We start from the raw sequence: 18,620 nt of genomic DNA, 5'->3' as shown, positions 1-18,620 counted from the left end.
AAGCGGACGTGAGTCACAGGGTGGGGGAGGGGGCGAAGGTTCTTAACGCGGGAGACTACGGTTAAGTATAATAAATGATAGAATATATATATATATATATATATATATATATATATATATATATATATATATATATATAATTTTTTCCCCTTCATGCTATTCGCTGTATCCCGCGTTAGCGAGGTAGCGTCAAGAACAGAGGACTGAGCCCTTGAGGGAATATCCTTACTTGGCCTCCTTCCCTGTTCATTCTTTTGGAAAACTAAAAACGAGAGAGGAGGATTTCCAGCCCCCGCTCCATATATATATATATATATATATATATATATATATATATATATATATATATATATATATATATATATATATATATTATATATATATATATATTATATATATATATATATATATATATATATATATATATATATATATATATATATATATATATATATATATATATATATATATTCTTTTTTTCTTTCAAACTATTCGCCATTTCCCGCGTTAGCGAGGTAGCGTTAAGAACAGAGGACTGGGCCTTTGAGGGAATATCCTCACCTGGCCCCCTTCTCTGTTCCTTCTTTTGGAAAATTAAAAAAAAAACGAGAGGGGAGGATTTCCAGCCCCCCGCTCCCTCCCCCTTTAGTCGCCTTCTACGACACGCAGGAAATACGTGGGAAGTGTTCTTTCCCCACTATCCCCAGGGATGTATGTGTGTGTGTGTGTGGTTAATGTGAAAGGTTAGTAATTAGAAAAATTACGGATTGTTTTCCCATTAAATATTCCTTAGTTAAATATTTCCTTCAGCAGAAACTCGTGCCAATGTATATCTATTCAGTAAAATTCAGCCTGGAATTGATGTGAGTTCTCTCAGAGATTTGTGTAGGTTATTATCTTGTGGTCCGACTAACGTCGCAGAATTCCCTGCTAACCTCCATTATCCAATGATCTGTCCAGGAATTGTTTGCGTGATGTTTCCTTCGCATATCGTATCCATGTTCTCAGCAAGTCATATTCTGAATAGGTCATATGTTCTCACTGATATACTTAGTCTGGCAAAGGGGAACATATGATTAACTATTTACTTAACCACAGTTACTGAAATAGCCTAGCTGTCTTCTATGCTAATCTAGTTTACGACTGTATGCACAATGCTGTAGGAGTCTGACCTAACTCCGAGAGAGCCCATAACTGTACTTACTGAAAGCTCAACACAAGGGTAGTGCTGGAAGTGAAACCCTTGGCTGCGTCCACAGGGGGCGGTGGCTGAGAGCATGATGCAGCAGGGAGCGGAGTTCGGGTGGTGGGTCGTGCTCCAGAACTGCCACCTGGCGCAGTCCTGGATGACACACCTGGAGATACTCTGCAGCCAGATCCTTCACTCCGACGACACCCACCCCAGCTTCCGCCTGTGGCTCACTAGCTATCCTTCTCCTGCCTTCCCTGTGTCGCTGCTGCAAGATGGTGAGTACAAGAACAACAAACTTTGTTCTCACCTTCTCCAAGACCCTTGAAATAAGTGTACTGTAATTCTCAATTTACCTTTAAAGCTTTTTCCAGCATAGTTCGTGCAGAATTTATTTTGCACATTATAATTATAGATATGAAATATTCTTAAGTCACCATACTCGTCTAAAAGTTAATTCGTTTCTTAGGCATCAAGATGACGAACGAACCTCCGAGGGGCCTCCGTGCCAACTTGCTCAAGTCGTACCACAGCAATCCCATCAACGACCCGGACTTCTTCAACTCATGCCACAACCAGCGACCATTTCAGCGACTCCTTTACGGCCTCTGCTTCTTCCATGCACTTATCCAGGAACGCAGAAACTTTGGACCCCTTGGCTGGAATGTTCCATATGAATTCAATGAGTCGGACATTAGGATCAGCGTCAAGCAACTCCAGGTAAATACACTCTGAACGTCTTTGCATAGGTAACATTTGAAGAACGCAAGCAATAGTAAGGTTATTCTATCTGCATGAACCAAACGCAGGAGACAGGTGTTTGGGGAGGAGGGAGCATACTTTCCGAAAGGTTACCACTTCTTCCTTTCACGAAGTACTTGAAATACAAAAGAGGTACGTAAGATTATCTTCCGTAAAGTACTTTCACTACAAGTTTTGCAGTAAGCTTTATTACGTGAAGTCATTTGCTATAACTAAGTGTAACAAGCCCCATACAGTGTACTACTTCACACGAATCTGTTCCCAGTACCACACACATCCTACGTCATCTGTTCTTTATATGATTATAATGAATACACATGATGATTGCTAGGTACTGATAAGTGAAGTTTTGTATGAGACGACCGTTGAAAATCGGAGATTATATGTATCAAAATCGAGTAATTAGAGGAACCAACGCGACGTCTTGAAAATCTTGAAATCTCCGGTGGCTTAGGTACTCTTCGTTTGAGGAAAATTATAACGCTTGCATCCTGAGAAGCAACGTAGTTTTGAGAGGTTGGCTATGTTTACTGAGACATGCGCTAGATACAGTACAACAGAGTTCACTTCCTTAATATCAGACAAGCGTGTAATTGATCACAGAGTTAGCATTCTCTCCTAGAAAAAGTCTGGCGTGACTGAATTTGACCCTATCAGTTCGTTGATGTTAAAACAAATAAAGGGAATGAGATTGTGCTCAACCATAACTTTTAAGCTGGAGTTTAGCAAGCCTGGAGGCGTCTACGCCAAGATATTCTCTTCATCACAAGGTTTCTTGATATACTCAGTTTTGGAATCATTTACATACCATCAAAGTATCATGCATGTGACTTACCTCCTTACCTGTGTCAGATGCTGCTCAGTGAGTGTGAGGGCAGCTCCGTGCCTCTGGAGGCTTTGGTGTACCTGACGGGCGAGTGCAATTACGGGGGCCGAGTAACCGACTCGAAAGACCGGCGCCTCTTGCTCTGTCTACTCACTAAATTCTACAACCAGGAGATCATCGAGGATGAGACGTGAGATTTAGCTTTAAGTATGGTTTTTCTGTCAATTCAATTTTCATGAAAAATAATTTGGAATATTTGAACGGAGTCAAATTTATTATGCAGAAAATTTCGAGCATTATTGATACCACTTCATGTGGTCAGGTACAAGGTGTATGGAGTACAGGACTACCAGGTGCCCGCAGCAACTACGTGGCAGGATTTTCTGGACCACATTGGCAGCCTTCCACTGTCTTCTCCACCCCAGGTGTTTGGTCTGCACGAGAATGCTGACCTCGCCAAGGACCATCGGGAAACCGAACAGGTGAGGAATCCTGGTGATGTGGATGCTGTGGAAAATTAACTCCCGATTCATTGTAGTCTCACACCGATTGACCTGAACTAATGTATATATATATATATATATATATATATATATATATATATATATATTTTTTTTTTTTTTTTTTTTTTTTTTTTTTATACTTTGTCGCTGTCTCCCGCGGTTTCGTGGTAGCGCCAGGAAACAGACGAAAGAAATGGCCCAACCCCCCCCCCCCCCCCATACACATGTACATACACACGTCCACACACGCAAATATACATACCTACACAGCTTTCCATGGTTTACCCCAGACGCTTCACATGCCTTGATTCAATCCACTGACAGCACGTCAACCCCTGTATACCACATGGCTCCAATTCACTCTATTCCTTGCCCTCCTTTCACCCTCCTGCATGTTCAGGCCCCGATCACACAAAATCTTTTTCACTCCATCTTTCCACCTCCAATTTGGTCTCCCTCTTCTCCTCGTTCCCTCCACCTCCGACACATATATCCTCTTGGTCAATCTTTCCTCACTCATTCTCTCCATGTGCCCAAACCATTTCAAAACACCCTCTTCTGCTCTCTCAACCACGCTCTTTTTATTTCCACACATCTCTCTTACCCTTACGTTACTTACTCGATCAAACCACCTCACACCACACATTGTCCTCAAACATCTCATTTCCAGCACATCCATCCTCCTGCGCACATCTCTATCCATAGCCCACGCCTCGCAACCATACAACATTGTTGGAACCACTATTCCTTCAAACATACCCATTTTTGCTTTCCGAGATAATGTTCTCGACTTCCACACATTTTTCAAGGCTCCCAAAATTTTCGCCCCCTCCCCCACCCTATGATCCACTTCCGCTTCCATGGTTCCATCCGCTGCCAGATCCACTCCCAGATATCTAAAACACTTCACTTCCTCCAGTTTTTCTCCATTCAAACTCACCTCCCAATTGACTTGACCCTCACCCCTACTGTACCTAATAACCTTGCTCTTATTCCCATTTACTCTTAACTTTCTTCTTCCACACACTTTACCAAACTCAGTCACCAGCTTCTGCAGTTTCTCACATGAATCAGCCACCAGTGCTGTATCATCAGCGAACAACAACTGACTCACTTCCCAAGCTCTCTCATCCCCAACAGACTTCATACTTGCCCCTCTTTCCAGGACTCTTGCATTTACCTCCCTAACAACCCCATCCATAAACAAATTAAACAACCATGGAGACATCACACACCCCTGCCGCAAACCTACATTCACTGAGAACCAATCACTTTCCTCTCTTCCTACACGTACACATGCCTTACATCCTCGATAAAAACTTTTCACTGCTTCTAACAACTTGCCTCCCACACCATATATTCTTAATACCTTCCACAGAGCATCTCTATCAACTCTATCATATGCCTTCTCCAGATCCATAAATGCTACATACAAATCCATTTGCTTTTCTAAGTATTTCTCACATACATTCTTCAAAGCAAACACCTGATCCACACATCCTCTACCACTTCTGAAACCGCACTGCTCTTCCCCAATCTGATGCTCTGTACATGCCTTCACCCTCTCAATCAATACCCTCCCATATAATTTACCAGGAATACTCAACAAACTTATACCTCTGTAATTTGAGCACTCACTCTTATCCCCTTTGCCTTTGTACAATGGCACTATGCACGCATTCCGCCAATCCTCAGGCACCTCACCATGAGTCATACATACATTAAATAACCTTACCAACCAGTCAACAATACAGTCACCCCCTTTTTTAATAAATTCCACTGCAATACCATCCAAACCTGCTGCCTTGCCGGCTTTCATCTTCCGCAAAGCTTTTACTACCTCTTCTCTGTTTACCAAATCATTTTCCCTAACCCTCTCACTTTGCACACCACCTCGACCAAAACACCCTATATCTGCCACTCTGTCATCAGACACATTCAACAAACCTTCAAAATACTCATTCCATCTCCTTCTCACATCACCGCTACTTGTTATCACCTCCCCATTTACGCCCTTCACTGAAGTTCCCATTTGCTCCCTTGTCTTACGCACCCTATTTACCTCCTTCCAGAACATCTTTTTATTCTCCCTAAAATTTACTGATAGTCTCTCACCCCAACTCTCATTTGCCCTTTTTTTCACCTCTTGCACCTTTCTCTTGACCTCCTGTCTCTTTCTTTTATACTTCTCCCACTCAATTGCATTTTTTCCCTGCAAAAATCGTCCAAATGCCTCTCTCTTCTCTTTCACTAATACTCTTACTTCTTCATCCCACCACTCACTACCCTTTCTAAACAGCCCACCTCCCACTCTTCTCATGCCACAAGCATCTTTTGCGCAATCCATCACTGATTCCCTAAATACATCCCATTCCTCCCCCACTCCCCTTACTTCCATTGTTCTCACCTTTTTCCATTCTGTACACAGTCTCTCCTGGTACTTCCCCACACAGGTCTCCTTCCCAAGCTCACTTACTCTCACCACCTTCTTCACCCCAACATTCACTCCTCTTTTCTGAAAACCCATACTAATCTTCACCTTAGCCTCCACAAGATAATGATCAGACATCCCTCCAGTTGCACCTCTCAGCACATTAACATCCAAAAGTCTCTCTTTCGCACGCCTGTCAATTAACACGTAATCCAATAACGCTTTCTGGCCATCTCTCCTACTTACATAAGTATACTTATGTATATCTCGCTTTTTAAACCAGGTATTCCCAATCATCAGTCCTTTTTCAGCACATAAATCTACAAGCTCTTCACCATTTCCATTTACAACACTGAACACCCCATGCATACCCATTATTCCCTCAACTGCCACATTACTCACCTTTGCATTCAAATCACCCATCACTATAACCCGGTCTCGTGCATCAAAACCGCTAACACACTCATTCAGCTGCTCCCAAAACACTTGCCTCTCATGATCTTTCTTCTCATGCCCAGGTGCATATGCACCAATAATCACCCACCTCTCTCCATCAACTTTCAATTTTACCCATATTAATCGAGAATTTACTTTCTTACATTCTATCACATACTCCCACAACTCCTGTTTCAGGAGTATTGCTACTCCTTCCCTTGCTCTTGTCCTCTCACTAACCCCTGACTTCACTCCCCAGACATTTCCAAACCACTCTTCCCCTTTACCCTTGAGCTTCGTTTCACTCAGAGCCAAAACATCCAGGTTCCTTTCCTCAAACATACTACCTATCTCTCCTTTTTTCACATCTTGGTTACATCCACACACATTTAGGCACCCCACTCTGAGCCTTCGAGGAGGATGATCACTCCCCGCGTGACTCCTTCTTCTGTTTCCCATTTTAGAAAGTTAATACAAGGATATCGTAGAAAGCGCTGAGAGGGACTGGCACAATATTTGTATAAATTGAATATACTCACCAAAGCATAAGGTACTGACTACATCTACCAACTAATTCTGAAGACTATGTAATATAATGTTGCAGCTGTTCCGAGGAATCCTACAGCTGGAGCCACAGCTGGGCAGCAGCGTGACGGGCGATGTGGCTGTGGTGGTGCGGGACCTGGCCTGCGAGATCTTGGCCCGCCTGCCTCCACAGTTCGACCTGGCGGAGGTGGAGCAGCGCCACCCTATCAGCTACACCCAGTCCCTCAATACCGTCCTCAGGCAGGTCAGTTCTCCTACCCAGCACTTTTCCAAAGTATTTCAAGTAAATCATACTTTTATCGTCTGTTGATATAACTACACTGAAGATGACTGGGGTAAACCATGGAAAGTTTTGTGGGGCCTGAATGTGGAAAGGGAGCTGTGGTTTCGGTGCATTATACATGACAGCTAGAGACTGAGTGTGAACGAATGTGGCCTTTGTTGTCTTTTCCTAGCGCTACCTTGTGCACATGCGGGGGGAGGGGGTTGTCATTTCATGTGTGGCGGGGTGGCGACGGGAATGAATAAGGGCAGACTATGAATTATGTACATGTGTATATATGTATATGTCTCTGTATGTATATATATGTATTCGTTGAGATGTATAGGTATGTATATGTGCGTGTGTGGACGTGTATGTATATACATGTGTATGTGACCAAGAGGATATATGTGTCGGAGGTGGAGGGAACGAGGAGAAGTGGGAGACCAAATTGGAGGTGGAAAGATGGAGTGAAAAAGATTTTGTGTGATCGGGGCCTGAACTTGCAGGAGGGTGAAAGGAGGGCAAGGAATAGAGTGAATTGGATCGATGTGGTATACCGGGGTTGACGTGCTGTCGGTGGATTGAATCAGGGCATGTGAAGCGTCTGGGGTAAACCATGGAAAGCTGTGTAGGTATGTATATTTGCGTGTGTGGACGTATGTATATACATGTGTATGGGGGTGGGTTGGGCCATTTCCTTCGTCTGTTTCCTTGCGCTACCTCGCAAACGCGGGACACAGCGACAAAGCAAAAAAAAAAAAAAGAATATATATATATATATATATATATATATATATATATATATATATATATATATATATATATATATATATATATATATATATATATATATATATATATATATCATTTATCATTTTATTTATCTATTTATTTATCCGAGGGATAGGGGAGAAAGGATACTTTGCACGTGTTCCTTGCAAGTCGTGGAAGGCGACTAAAAGGGAAGGGAGTGGGGGCTGGAAATCCACCCCTCCCGTTCTAGATTTTCCAAAAGAGGGAACAGAGAACTGGGCCAAGTGAGGATATTTCTTCTCAGGTTTAGTCCTCTGTTCTCAGCGCTACCTCGCTGACGCGGGAAATGGCGAATATGTAATATACATTTGTATATATATATATATATATATATATATATATATATATATATATATATATATATATATATATATATGTATATACACACACACACAAGGAGAGTGACCAAAGATGAGATGTACACATGATAAATACATTAAACTTCTCACGAACAACATAATTTTCCATCGAGCTGCAACATCCCTGCATCCTTCAGGAGCTGCTGCGCTACAACCGACTAATAGCTACTATCAAAACCTCGTTAAAAGGAGTGAAGAAGGCGGTGAGTGGGGAGAGCCTCATGTCTGACGAGGTGGAGACGACTTACCAGGCCTTAGTCCTAGGACGAGTGCCCCCAGACTGGGAAAGTCGCTCTTACCCCTCTAGGAAAGCCCTCGCTCCTTACATCAGCGACCTCCTTCACAGGTACACTCTTACGCAGTGAGTCTGGTTGACTTGATTCGTGAGTTTAATATTCTTTGGTCTCTCAGTTGCATGGGCTGATAAAAGGAGATATAAGTTATTTTCAAAATCATCTGTAAAAATACTTTTCATTTAATACCTTCATGAATTCTAGATTTATACGTCAGACTTTTAAGGTATAGATTTGGAGCGTATAATGCTTTGGAAATTATCCCCATGGCCAGAAGCATCACAGCATGTGAACCAAGACTATACAGGATAATACAGAAGATACGTATTGAATGCCTCATTGAAAGCCCAGCAGTTTTACCAGTACATCTTTGTGACTATTCTGGATTTCCCGCACGAAATGTTCGTGTTCATCCTGAAACAGGTTTTTCAACGAGGTGCTGGAATGGAGAAAGTGTGTTTGTTTCAGTTCCTGCTCCTGTTCCCCCAGGCTGAAGTTCTTCCAGCGGTGGGTGGACGAGAAGATCCCTGACTTGTTCTGGTTCTCTGGTCTATTCTTCCCGTACACCTTCCTCACGGGGATTCGCCAAAACTACGCCAGGAAACACGCCATACCCATTGACAGAATTTACTTCCAGTTCAAGGTAAGGCTTGTAATATTTACCTATTTACGTTTTCCCTTCCTTATTGCTTATATCTGTAAAAGATCGACATACGACCTTACAGTTGAACACCCGAACCTCTCATGAACCTAATAGACTTCCAGAACGTTAGAGCGATAGCAAATCTATCACAGAATTCGGATTCTAATACTGTTACATCTGCTTGATGGACGGCGTTTATACTGCAGTGAGATGAACGTGCAGAAAAATGCATAAGAACCAGTCCAAACAGGGGGGCAGCCGTTTAGATCTATTCATCTATTTTAATAAAATTGTGTTAACAAGAAACTTCTGCTTAGACTGTGGTAGAAGTGTGGCAGGATAGGTCAGTTATTGTAAATTGATACATCCAAACCACAAAAGCATAATCCGTATCGAGCAAGAAAGATTATTCACTTAAATTTTTCGTATCTGGTGTTATTTTCGAATGTTTCCTAAACCTTCCTTCTCTGTCAACCAAATTTGCGTTTACAAACAGGTAATGGACAAGGAGGTGGAGGACATAATCCAGGAATGTATTCGACCCAACTTCGTGGAGCTCCCGGAGGTGATTGAGCGATTGCCAACGCCCAACATGCGCGGTCAGTACCACCCTCACGACACTGATCTGGAGGACGAAGACTCCCTGGCTGACGATGAAGACTCCCAGTTGGAAGAGGAAAGCGATCAGGTAAAGAAAGGAAGAGGCACTAGGTAGCGAGAGCCAAGAGAAAGTGAATTACCTAGGAAGGAGAAGGAAGGTAGGAGGGGACAAGATAATGCAAGAGGGGAAAAGAGATCAGATCCAGAGGAAGAACCTTAACTGTGGAGGAATCACAATAGCCACATAAAGGGAGAAAAGTAGGGAGCTGTATAACGAAGGAGAAGACCTCCTACAGTAATGTGGAGAGTTCTAGTTGATAAAACGTTACCTAATAAGGAATAGACAGAAATCTTGGGTTGTGAAGTAACAATAAGATTATAGAAATGAACCTTGAACGATGCATAGGAAGCTTTGTTAAATGAGGAGCACCCAGTTTTAGGAACAACATGATGTTGATGAAAGAATGAGATTTGTTAGGTTATTGCTGATGGCCAAGTTATTATTCATATCTAAAGACAAACGATGATGGAGGAGGTCTGCGAATGACTGAAAGACAGGTAGGTGGATAAACAAGAAACTAGGTTTGATGAAGAGGCAAGAGCCATATAATGGATGAGGACGAGTATTGATGAAGCGGACGTGCTGTGATGAAGGTGGACCTGCGTGAAAAGAGGGAAGCCTTGAGTAATGGAAGAATTTAGTGGAAACGAATAGTACAGTAGCTTATCCAGCGAGTGTCAGTGATGGATGGGACCTAGGATAACGGATGTTGGGTGATGGAGAGGAACTTGGGATAAAAGAGGATACACTGGAATGGACTGGACTGATGGACCATAAATAGCAAGGGTGGGTACAGAGACGACGGAGATGGAGTCGCACTGATGAAGGAAAGCATGGATGGATGATGAGGGGAAATCAATTTTGAATGTAGAACATGGGTTGATTGAAGTGGGATTAGGACCTGGAGCGATAGAGAACGAGAGAAGAAAACCTAGTTGATTAAGGGGGGCCCACGGAGATGAAGAGGGAGTCTATGGTAATAAAAAAAACTTCGTATGATTGTGGGACCTGAGGTTTTAGGTGTTTAGCTTGTGAATTAGGTGATCTCTGAATAATATTACAGGACGTGAGTGTTGGAAAGGAATATGGTGTAATCGAAAAGAACCCTGAAGAGTGGGGAACAAGGGTGATGGAAATAGGCCTGTGGTAATAAATATAGATGTAGAAGAGTAGAGAGGTTTCTGAGGTGATACAAGGGCCATTGTGTATTGGCCAGAGATCACTAATGAACGGGGAACTTGGAGTGGTGGAAAGAGAATCCTAGGGTTACGGAGGGGATCTTGGAGTGGTAAATACAAGCACAGGGATTCTCCTGGAATGGATAAACAAACTTGAGACGATAAGGAGAGAGCTGAAGACGATGGAGAGGAGCTGGGGATGACGAAGGGAAGCATGGAATGATAGAGGGGAACCTAACATGATTGAGGGGAGCCGGGATGTTAGAAGAGAGACTCTACTCATTGCACAGAATGGTAGTGACAGGAGATCTTAAGCAGTGAAAGTGACTGGTGAGGAATTGGATGACACCGAAGTGATTAGGGTGTGTAAGGAGAACTCAGTAGTGGAGGGGAATCTGGAGTAAGGGTTATACAAGGATTCCTATGGTAAGGGGTGGAGACCTGTGGTGATTGAGTGAAATTTAGGATGATGGGAGGGATCTTTTGTGATGGAGAGGACCAAGAGCAAAAGGGAGAAGACATCTGGATTGATAGGGAGCATGAGATGATAGAGAACAGATGAGAAATAGTGGAACAGGACCTAAGGTGTTGAAGAATAACCTATTTTGCTAGCATGGGACCTAAACTTGAGGCGGAGTACACGGGAGAGACAGATGAGAGAAGACCTGATGATCTAACATGAGATCTGCTGATGGACAGTAGTAGGATCCTATGTGGGTTAGGACAGAATAGTAAAGCAATTAAGGGTGACCAGGGATGGTGAAAATGGACCTGAAATAAAGGAAAACCTGCCCTAGGATTATAAATGGAAAGCTAGGGAATTGAAATGCGACGTGAGGTTGTAAATATGAGCCTGATGTGATGGAGAAATCGAGAGGAACCTTAGTTATGAAATGTGATCCCAAATGATGAAAAGGATGCTGAGTAGATGGAAGGATTTCCAGTAGTGATGGAGAGGGATCTGGAGCTATGGAAGGGGGTCTTGAGTAATGAAAGTAGAACCTGGAACAAGTAGGTGACGACTCAAGGGTGGCAGAAGACGCTTGATTTGATAATACACTCGCTATGATGCTTGGAATTAATGATGAAATATTCCCGTCTACAGAAGGTTAAGGTCCCACGCGAGCGGCAGGAGGAGGTGGACACCAGCGACGACGACTTACAGAGCAAAAATCTCGATGCTGATGACGTCATTTATCAGGTCATCCCCCGCCAAGCTGAGGGAGGCACCTATACCTGGGTCAGTGTACATAATACATCAAGCAGGGTAACCTAGATTAGCATATATACGAGATCAGTTGAAATAACACGTCAGTAGCAATCACAGTTAAGGCGACATCACTATGACCAGCATAACTAACTGGTCAGGTGAGGTCTTTTGGATTCTTATGAACGATAAATTAAGGAAATCATCCGGGGTCATTGTACATTATTATAGGCCGTGAGGTTGTGTAAGTCAAGGTAGGTCACTTGGATAAGAATAAATTTCAGGTTAAGCGATTTCGCTTGGGAATGTACAAATCATAGATTGAACGAGGCATCAAAACCAGTTGTACTGTAGTTCCCCTTCCCTTACAAGGTAGTTTCTAAAGCATTAACTGTGAGATATTTTGCAGGGGTTCTTCCTGGAGGGGGCGCGCTGGGACCGTGAACAGCGGTGCCTGGCGGAGATGTCAGCTAAGCAGCTGCACGACCAGCTGCCTATCGTCCTCTTCCAACCTGCCACCCTGCCGGACACCCAACACCACCAGAGTAAGTCCTTCTGCCCTCACCTTACACAGCATGACACCCAGCAAAATCAGGATAGGATCCTTTGCTCTCACCTCAACGTATCGTACAGCCAGCACCACTTAGACAGGTTCCTGTGCCCTCACTTTACCTTGCCGGACACCTACCGCCACATGGATAAGTTTCTCTGCTATCACCTTTCCCTGCCAGAAATCCAGCACCAAGAGGGTAGGTTCCCATGTCCTTCCCTTACCTTGCCAAGCACACAGCAATACCAAAATAGGTTCCTCTGCCCTCACCTTACCCTGCCGGAAACCTAGCACCTCCAGGATAGGTTCCTCTACCCTGTCCTTACCCAACCGAACACCCAGTGCCACCAGGAAGATTCCACTGCCTTTACCTTACCGTGCCGGACACCTAGCACCACCAGGACAGGTTCCTCTGTCCTCACCTTACCCTGACGGACACCCGGCACCACCGGGACAAGTTCTTCTGTCCTCACTTTACCCTGACGGACACCCAGTACCACTAGGAAAGATTTCTCTACCCCTACATTACCTTTTCGGATACCCAGCATTACTATAATAGGTTTATCTTCTATTAGCTTACCCTACTGGACACCCAGCACCACAAAGATAGGTTCCTCTGTCCTGACCTTACACTGCCGGATACCCAGCACCAACAGGAAAGGATCCTCTGTCCTCATCTTACCTTGCCGGACACCTAGTACCACCAGGATAGGTTCTTCTGTCCCCATTTTACCCTGCCGGATACCCATTACAACCAGGATAGGTTTCTCTGCCCTCAGCTTACCCTGCCAGACACCCAGCACCACCAGGATAGGTTCCTCTACCCTCAGCTTACCCTGCCAGATACCGAGTACCACCAGACATTGTTCCTTTGCCTTTATCTTACCCTGTTGGATACCCACCACCACAAGCATAGGGCCTCTGCTGTTATCTTACCCTGCCGGATACCTAGCACCACTAGAGTAGATTCCTCTACCCTTACCTTACCCTGCCGAACACCCATCACCATCAGTAAAGGTTCATCTGTCCTTATCTTACCCTGCCGGACATCTAGCATCACTAGGATAGGTTGGTCTTCCTTCAACTTAACCTGTCGGACACCCAGCACCGCTAGGATAGTTACTCTGCCCTTATGTCATCCTGCCGGATACCCAACACCACCAGGGTAGGTTCCTCTATCCTCAGCTTACCCTTCCGGACACCTAGTACCACCAGGATAGGCTAATTTGTCCTCATCTCACCCTACCGGACACCCAGCACCACCAAAATTGGTTCAACTACTCTCACCTTACCCTTACCGGACACCCAGCATTACTAGGGTAGGTTCCTCTGCCCTCACTTTACCCTGCCAAACACCCAACACCACCAATATAGGTTCCTCTGTCCTCACCTTACGCTGCCGGATACCCACCACTACTAGGATTGGTTTCTCATCACCCACTTTACCCTGCCGGGCACACAGCACCACCAGGATAGTTTCTTCTGCCGTCACCTTTCCCTGCCGGACATCTAACTCACTAGGTTAGGGGACTGTGCCTTCAACTTATCTTGCCGGACTCCAGGCACGTCCACGATAGGTTCTTCTACCTTTACCTTACCCTGCCAGACACCCAGCACTACTAGGATAGGATCCTCTGCCCTGCCGGACACCCAACACTCATAGAATAGGTGCTTCTGGCCTTATCTTACCCTACAGTACACCCAGCACCACTTGGATAGGCTCATCTGTCCTCAGCTTACCCTGCCGGACACCCAGCACTACTAGGATAGGTTCCTTTTCCTTTATGTCACCCTCCCGTATATTCAGCACCACCAGAATGGGTTTCTCTGCCCTAATCTTTTCCTACCGGACATCTAGCATCACCAGGATTGACTCATCTGTCCTTACCTTACCGTGCCGGACACCCTGCACTACCGAGAGAGGTTTCTCTGCCCTCACCTTATCCTGCCTGACGCCCAGCACCACTAGGATAGGTTCCTATGCTCTCACCTTACTCTCCCGGTTACCCAACACCACCGGGATAGGTTCCTCTGCCCTCACCTTACCCTGCCGGATACCACACCACATATTGTCCTCAAACGTTTCATTTCCACCACATCCACCCTCCTCCGCACAACGCTATATAGCCCATGCCTCGCAACCACATATTGTTGGAAATACTATTCCTTCAAGTATACCCATTTTTGTTCTCCGAGATAACGTTTTACGCGCAGTCTCCATTGCTCTAAGAACCGTCGCCCCCTCCCCCACCTTATGACTCGCTTCCTCTTCCATGGTTCCATTCGCTGCCAAGTTCACTCTCAGATATCTGGAACACCACTTCCTCCAATTTTCCCCCATTCAAACTTACATCCCAACTAACTTGTCCCTCGACCCTGTTGAACCTAATAACCTGCTTTTATTCACATTGAGTCTCAACTTTTTCCTTTCTGACACTCTTCCAAACAAACGTCACCAACTACTGCAGATTCTCTCTCGAATCAGCCACCAGTGCTGTATCATCGGCGAACAACTGACTCACTTTCCAATCTTTCTCATTCCCAACAGACTGCATACTCGCCTCTCTCTCCCAGACTTGCATTTACCTCCCTCACCACCCCATCCTTAAACAAATTAGCTAACCATGGTGATATCACACACCCTTGCCGCGGACCGACCTTCACTGGGAGCCAATCACTCCTCTCTTCCTACTCGTACACACACCTTACACCCTTGATAAAAACCTCTCTGCTTCTAGCGGCTTGTCCCCCACACCATATATTCTAAAGTCCTTCCATTAAGTATCTCTGTCAACCCTATCACATGCCTTCTCCAGATCCATAAATGCCACATACATATCCATTCTTTTTGTAAGTATTTTTCACACATTCTTCAAAGCAAACGCCTGATCCGCAAATCCTCTACCACTTCTAAAACCACACTGCTCCTCCCCAATTTGATGCTCTGTACATGCCTTTACCCTTTCAATCAATACCCTCCCATATAATTTTCCAGGTATACTTAACAAACTTATGCCTCTGTAGTTTGAACACTCACCTTTATCCCCTTTGCCTTTATAAAGTGGCACTATACATGCATTTTTCCAATCCTCAGGCACTTTACCATGATCCATACATACAATGAATATCCTTACCAACCAATCAATCAACAACACAGTCATCCCCTTTCTTGATAAATTTCACTGCAATACCATCCACTCCCGCCGCCTTGCTGGATTTCATCTTCCGCAAGGTTTTCACCACCTCTTCTCTTCAACAAACCACTCTCCTTGTCTCTCTCATTTAGTATACCACTCCGACCTGCCACTCTATCATCAAACACATCTAGCAATCCTTCAAAATGCTCACTCCATCACTACTTGTTATCACTTCCACTTTTGTTCCCTTCACCAATGTCCCCAGTTGTTCTCTTGTCTTTCGCACATTATTTACCTCCTAAAGTTTGATGATGCTTTCTCCTCCCCAGCTCTTATATGCCCTCTTTTTCAACTCTTGCACCATCCGCTTGACCTGCCGCTTTCTCTTTTACATCTCTCAGTCATTTGCACTCCTACCCTGTAAGCACGGCCCAAATGCCTCTCTTCTCTTTCATTAGCAACTTTATTTCTTCATCCTACCACTCGCTACCCTTTTTGATATTATAGTCTATTATATATATATATGTGGGATCTTGAGATGTATGTGAAAATCTTAGAAAGCAAATGATTTTATGTCATTTATGGATCTGGAGAGCAAGAGCTCGTGAAGATTAAGAATATATGGTGGAGCAATTGTTAGAGATGAAAGTTTTATGATGTAAGGCATGTGTATAGAAGAGAGAAATATTGGTCTAGTGAAGTAGGTTGCGGCAGGGGTGTTCCCATGTTGTTTATTTGTTATGGATGGGGTTGTTAGGGAGGTAAATGCAAGAGTCCTGGAAAGAGGGGCAAGTATGAAAGTCTGTTGGGGATGAGAGAGCTTGGGAAGTGAGTCAGTTGTTGTTCGCTGATGATACAGCGCTGGTGGCTGATTCATGTGAGAAACTGCAGAAGCTGGTGACTGAGTTTGGTAAAGTGTGTGGAAGAAGAAAGTTAAGAGTAAATGTGAATAAGAGCAAGGTTATTAGGTACAGTAGGGGTGAGGGTCAAGTCAATTGGGAGGTGAGTTTGAATGGAGAAAAACTGGAGGAAGTGAAGTGTTTTAGATATCTGGGAGTGGATCTGTCAGCGGATGGAACCATGGAAGCGGAAGTGGATCATAGGGTGGGGGAGGGGGCGAAAATTTTGGGAGCCTTGAAAAATGTGTGGAAGTCGAGAACATTATCTCGGAAAGCAAAAATGGGTATGTTTGAAGGAATAGTGGTACCAACAATGTTGTATGGTTGCGAGGCGTGGGCTATGGATAGAGATGTGCGCAGGAGGATGGATGTGCTGGAAATGAGATGTTTGAGGAAAATGTGTGGTGTGAGGTGGTTTGATCGAGTAAGTAACGTAAGGGTAAGAGAGATGTGTGGAAATAAAAAGAGCGTGGTTGAGAGAGCAGAAGAGGGTGTTTTGAAATGGTTTGGGCACATAGAGAGAATGAGTGAGGAAAGATTGACCAAGAGGATATATGTGTCGGAGGTGGAGGGAACGAGGAGAAGAGGGAGACCAAATTGGAGGTGGAAAGATGGAGTGAAAAAGATTTTGTGTGATCGGGGCCTGAACATGCAGGAGGGTGAAAGGAGGGCAAGGAATAGAGTGAATTGGAGCGATGTGGTATACAGGGGTTGACGTGCTGTCAGTGGATTGAATCAAGGCATGTGAAGCGTCTGGGGTAAACCATGGAAAGCTGTGTAGGTATGTATATTTGCGTGTGTGGACGTGTGTATGTACATGTGTATGGGGGGGGGGGGGGGGGGGTTGGGCCATTTCTTTCGTCTGTTTCCTTGCGCTACCTCGCAAACGCGGGAGACAGCGACAAAGTATAAAAAAAAAAAAAAAAAAAAAAAAATATATATATATATATATATATATATATATATATATATATATATATATATATATATATATATATATTGGAAAGGATCACAATTTTGCACGTGATCAAGTATATTCCTATGAGTCCACGGGGAAAATGAAACACGATAAGTTCCCAAGTGCACTTTCGTGTAAGTTAGCAAGGAAATCATAGAGTTGAACCCAAACCTCCCATTGACACCAAGAATCTTTTAGTTCTTCCTTTTAATAATAATCTTACTTTACTTCCCATGTTGCTTGAATCCTTTAATATAAATGTTGCCTTCAGCAGTGATGATACTATAAAGAATATCTTAATCAGGAACTCACCAGAAAATTCTCCTGGGTGCATCTATATAGTGCCATGTAGAAATTGTGATAAGATTTATGCTGGGCAGCCTGGTAAGGATCTTTCTGTTAGGCTTAAGCAATATGAATATGATATATAAGAACAGGACAAGAATCAAATGCCTTGTTTAATCACGTTGAAAACTACGATCATTGTATTGGCTGGGGCAATGCCATCTCAATTGCTAATTCTTAACTCCATTACCACGAGAAATATCATTAAATCTAATATTATTAGATACACAAAGAGTTATAGCCTTAATATTAGTGAAGGTCTATACAAATTGGATAGCTGTATTGTTGATAAAATTTGTAAACAATTCCCCTTGTTGATACGCTCGTTGTCTGTCTTGGACGATCACGTGTTTACCAAATGGCGTCCTAGCTACGCCTCTTCGTTGTATATCAGCTGTTATATTTCTTTCTTGTATCTCCCCTTATGATGTGATTATTCCACGAAAGTGCACTTGGGAACTTATCGTGTTTCATTTTCCCCGTGGACTCATAGGCATATATATATATATATATATATATATATATATATATATATATATATATATATATATATATATATATATATATATATATATATATGCCCAGTCCTCTGTTCTTAACGCTACCTCGCTAATGCGGGA

At 43.7% G+C, this 18,620-nt stretch overlaps 1 protein-coding gene across 1 annotated transcript in view; it reads left to right on the top strand.

Moving 5' to 3' along the window:
- The window catches only part of LOC139760503 (dynein axonemal heavy chain 3-like), a 90,276-nt gene that overhangs the window by 66,968 nt on the left and 4,688 nt on the right, over window positions 1–18,620 (top strand). The window contains 10 exon segments of the mRNA XM_071683788.1: window positions 1,260–1,467; window positions 1,659–1,909; window positions 2,804–2,967; window positions 3,100–3,259; window positions 6,751–6,936; window positions 8,267–8,475; window positions 8,912–9,065; window positions 9,562–9,753; window positions 12,010–12,144; window positions 12,521–12,656. Of these exon segments, the coding sequence (XP_071539889.1) occupies window positions 1,260–1,467; window positions 1,659–1,909; window positions 2,804–2,967; window positions 3,100–3,259; window positions 6,751–6,936; window positions 8,267–8,475; window positions 8,912–9,065; window positions 9,562–9,753; window positions 12,010–12,144; window positions 12,521–12,656 (1,795 nt within the window).

The sequence above is a fragment of the Panulirus ornatus genome, chromosome 37 (genome assembly GCF_036320965.1).
Source record: "Panulirus ornatus isolate Po-2019 chromosome 37, ASM3632096v1, whole genome shotgun sequence".
NCBI lineage: Eukaryota > Metazoa > Arthropoda > Malacostraca > Decapoda > Palinuridae > Panulirus > Panulirus ornatus.
Note: the sequence above shows the minus strand (reverse complement) of the source record. Positions and strands in the feature narration are given on the sequence as shown.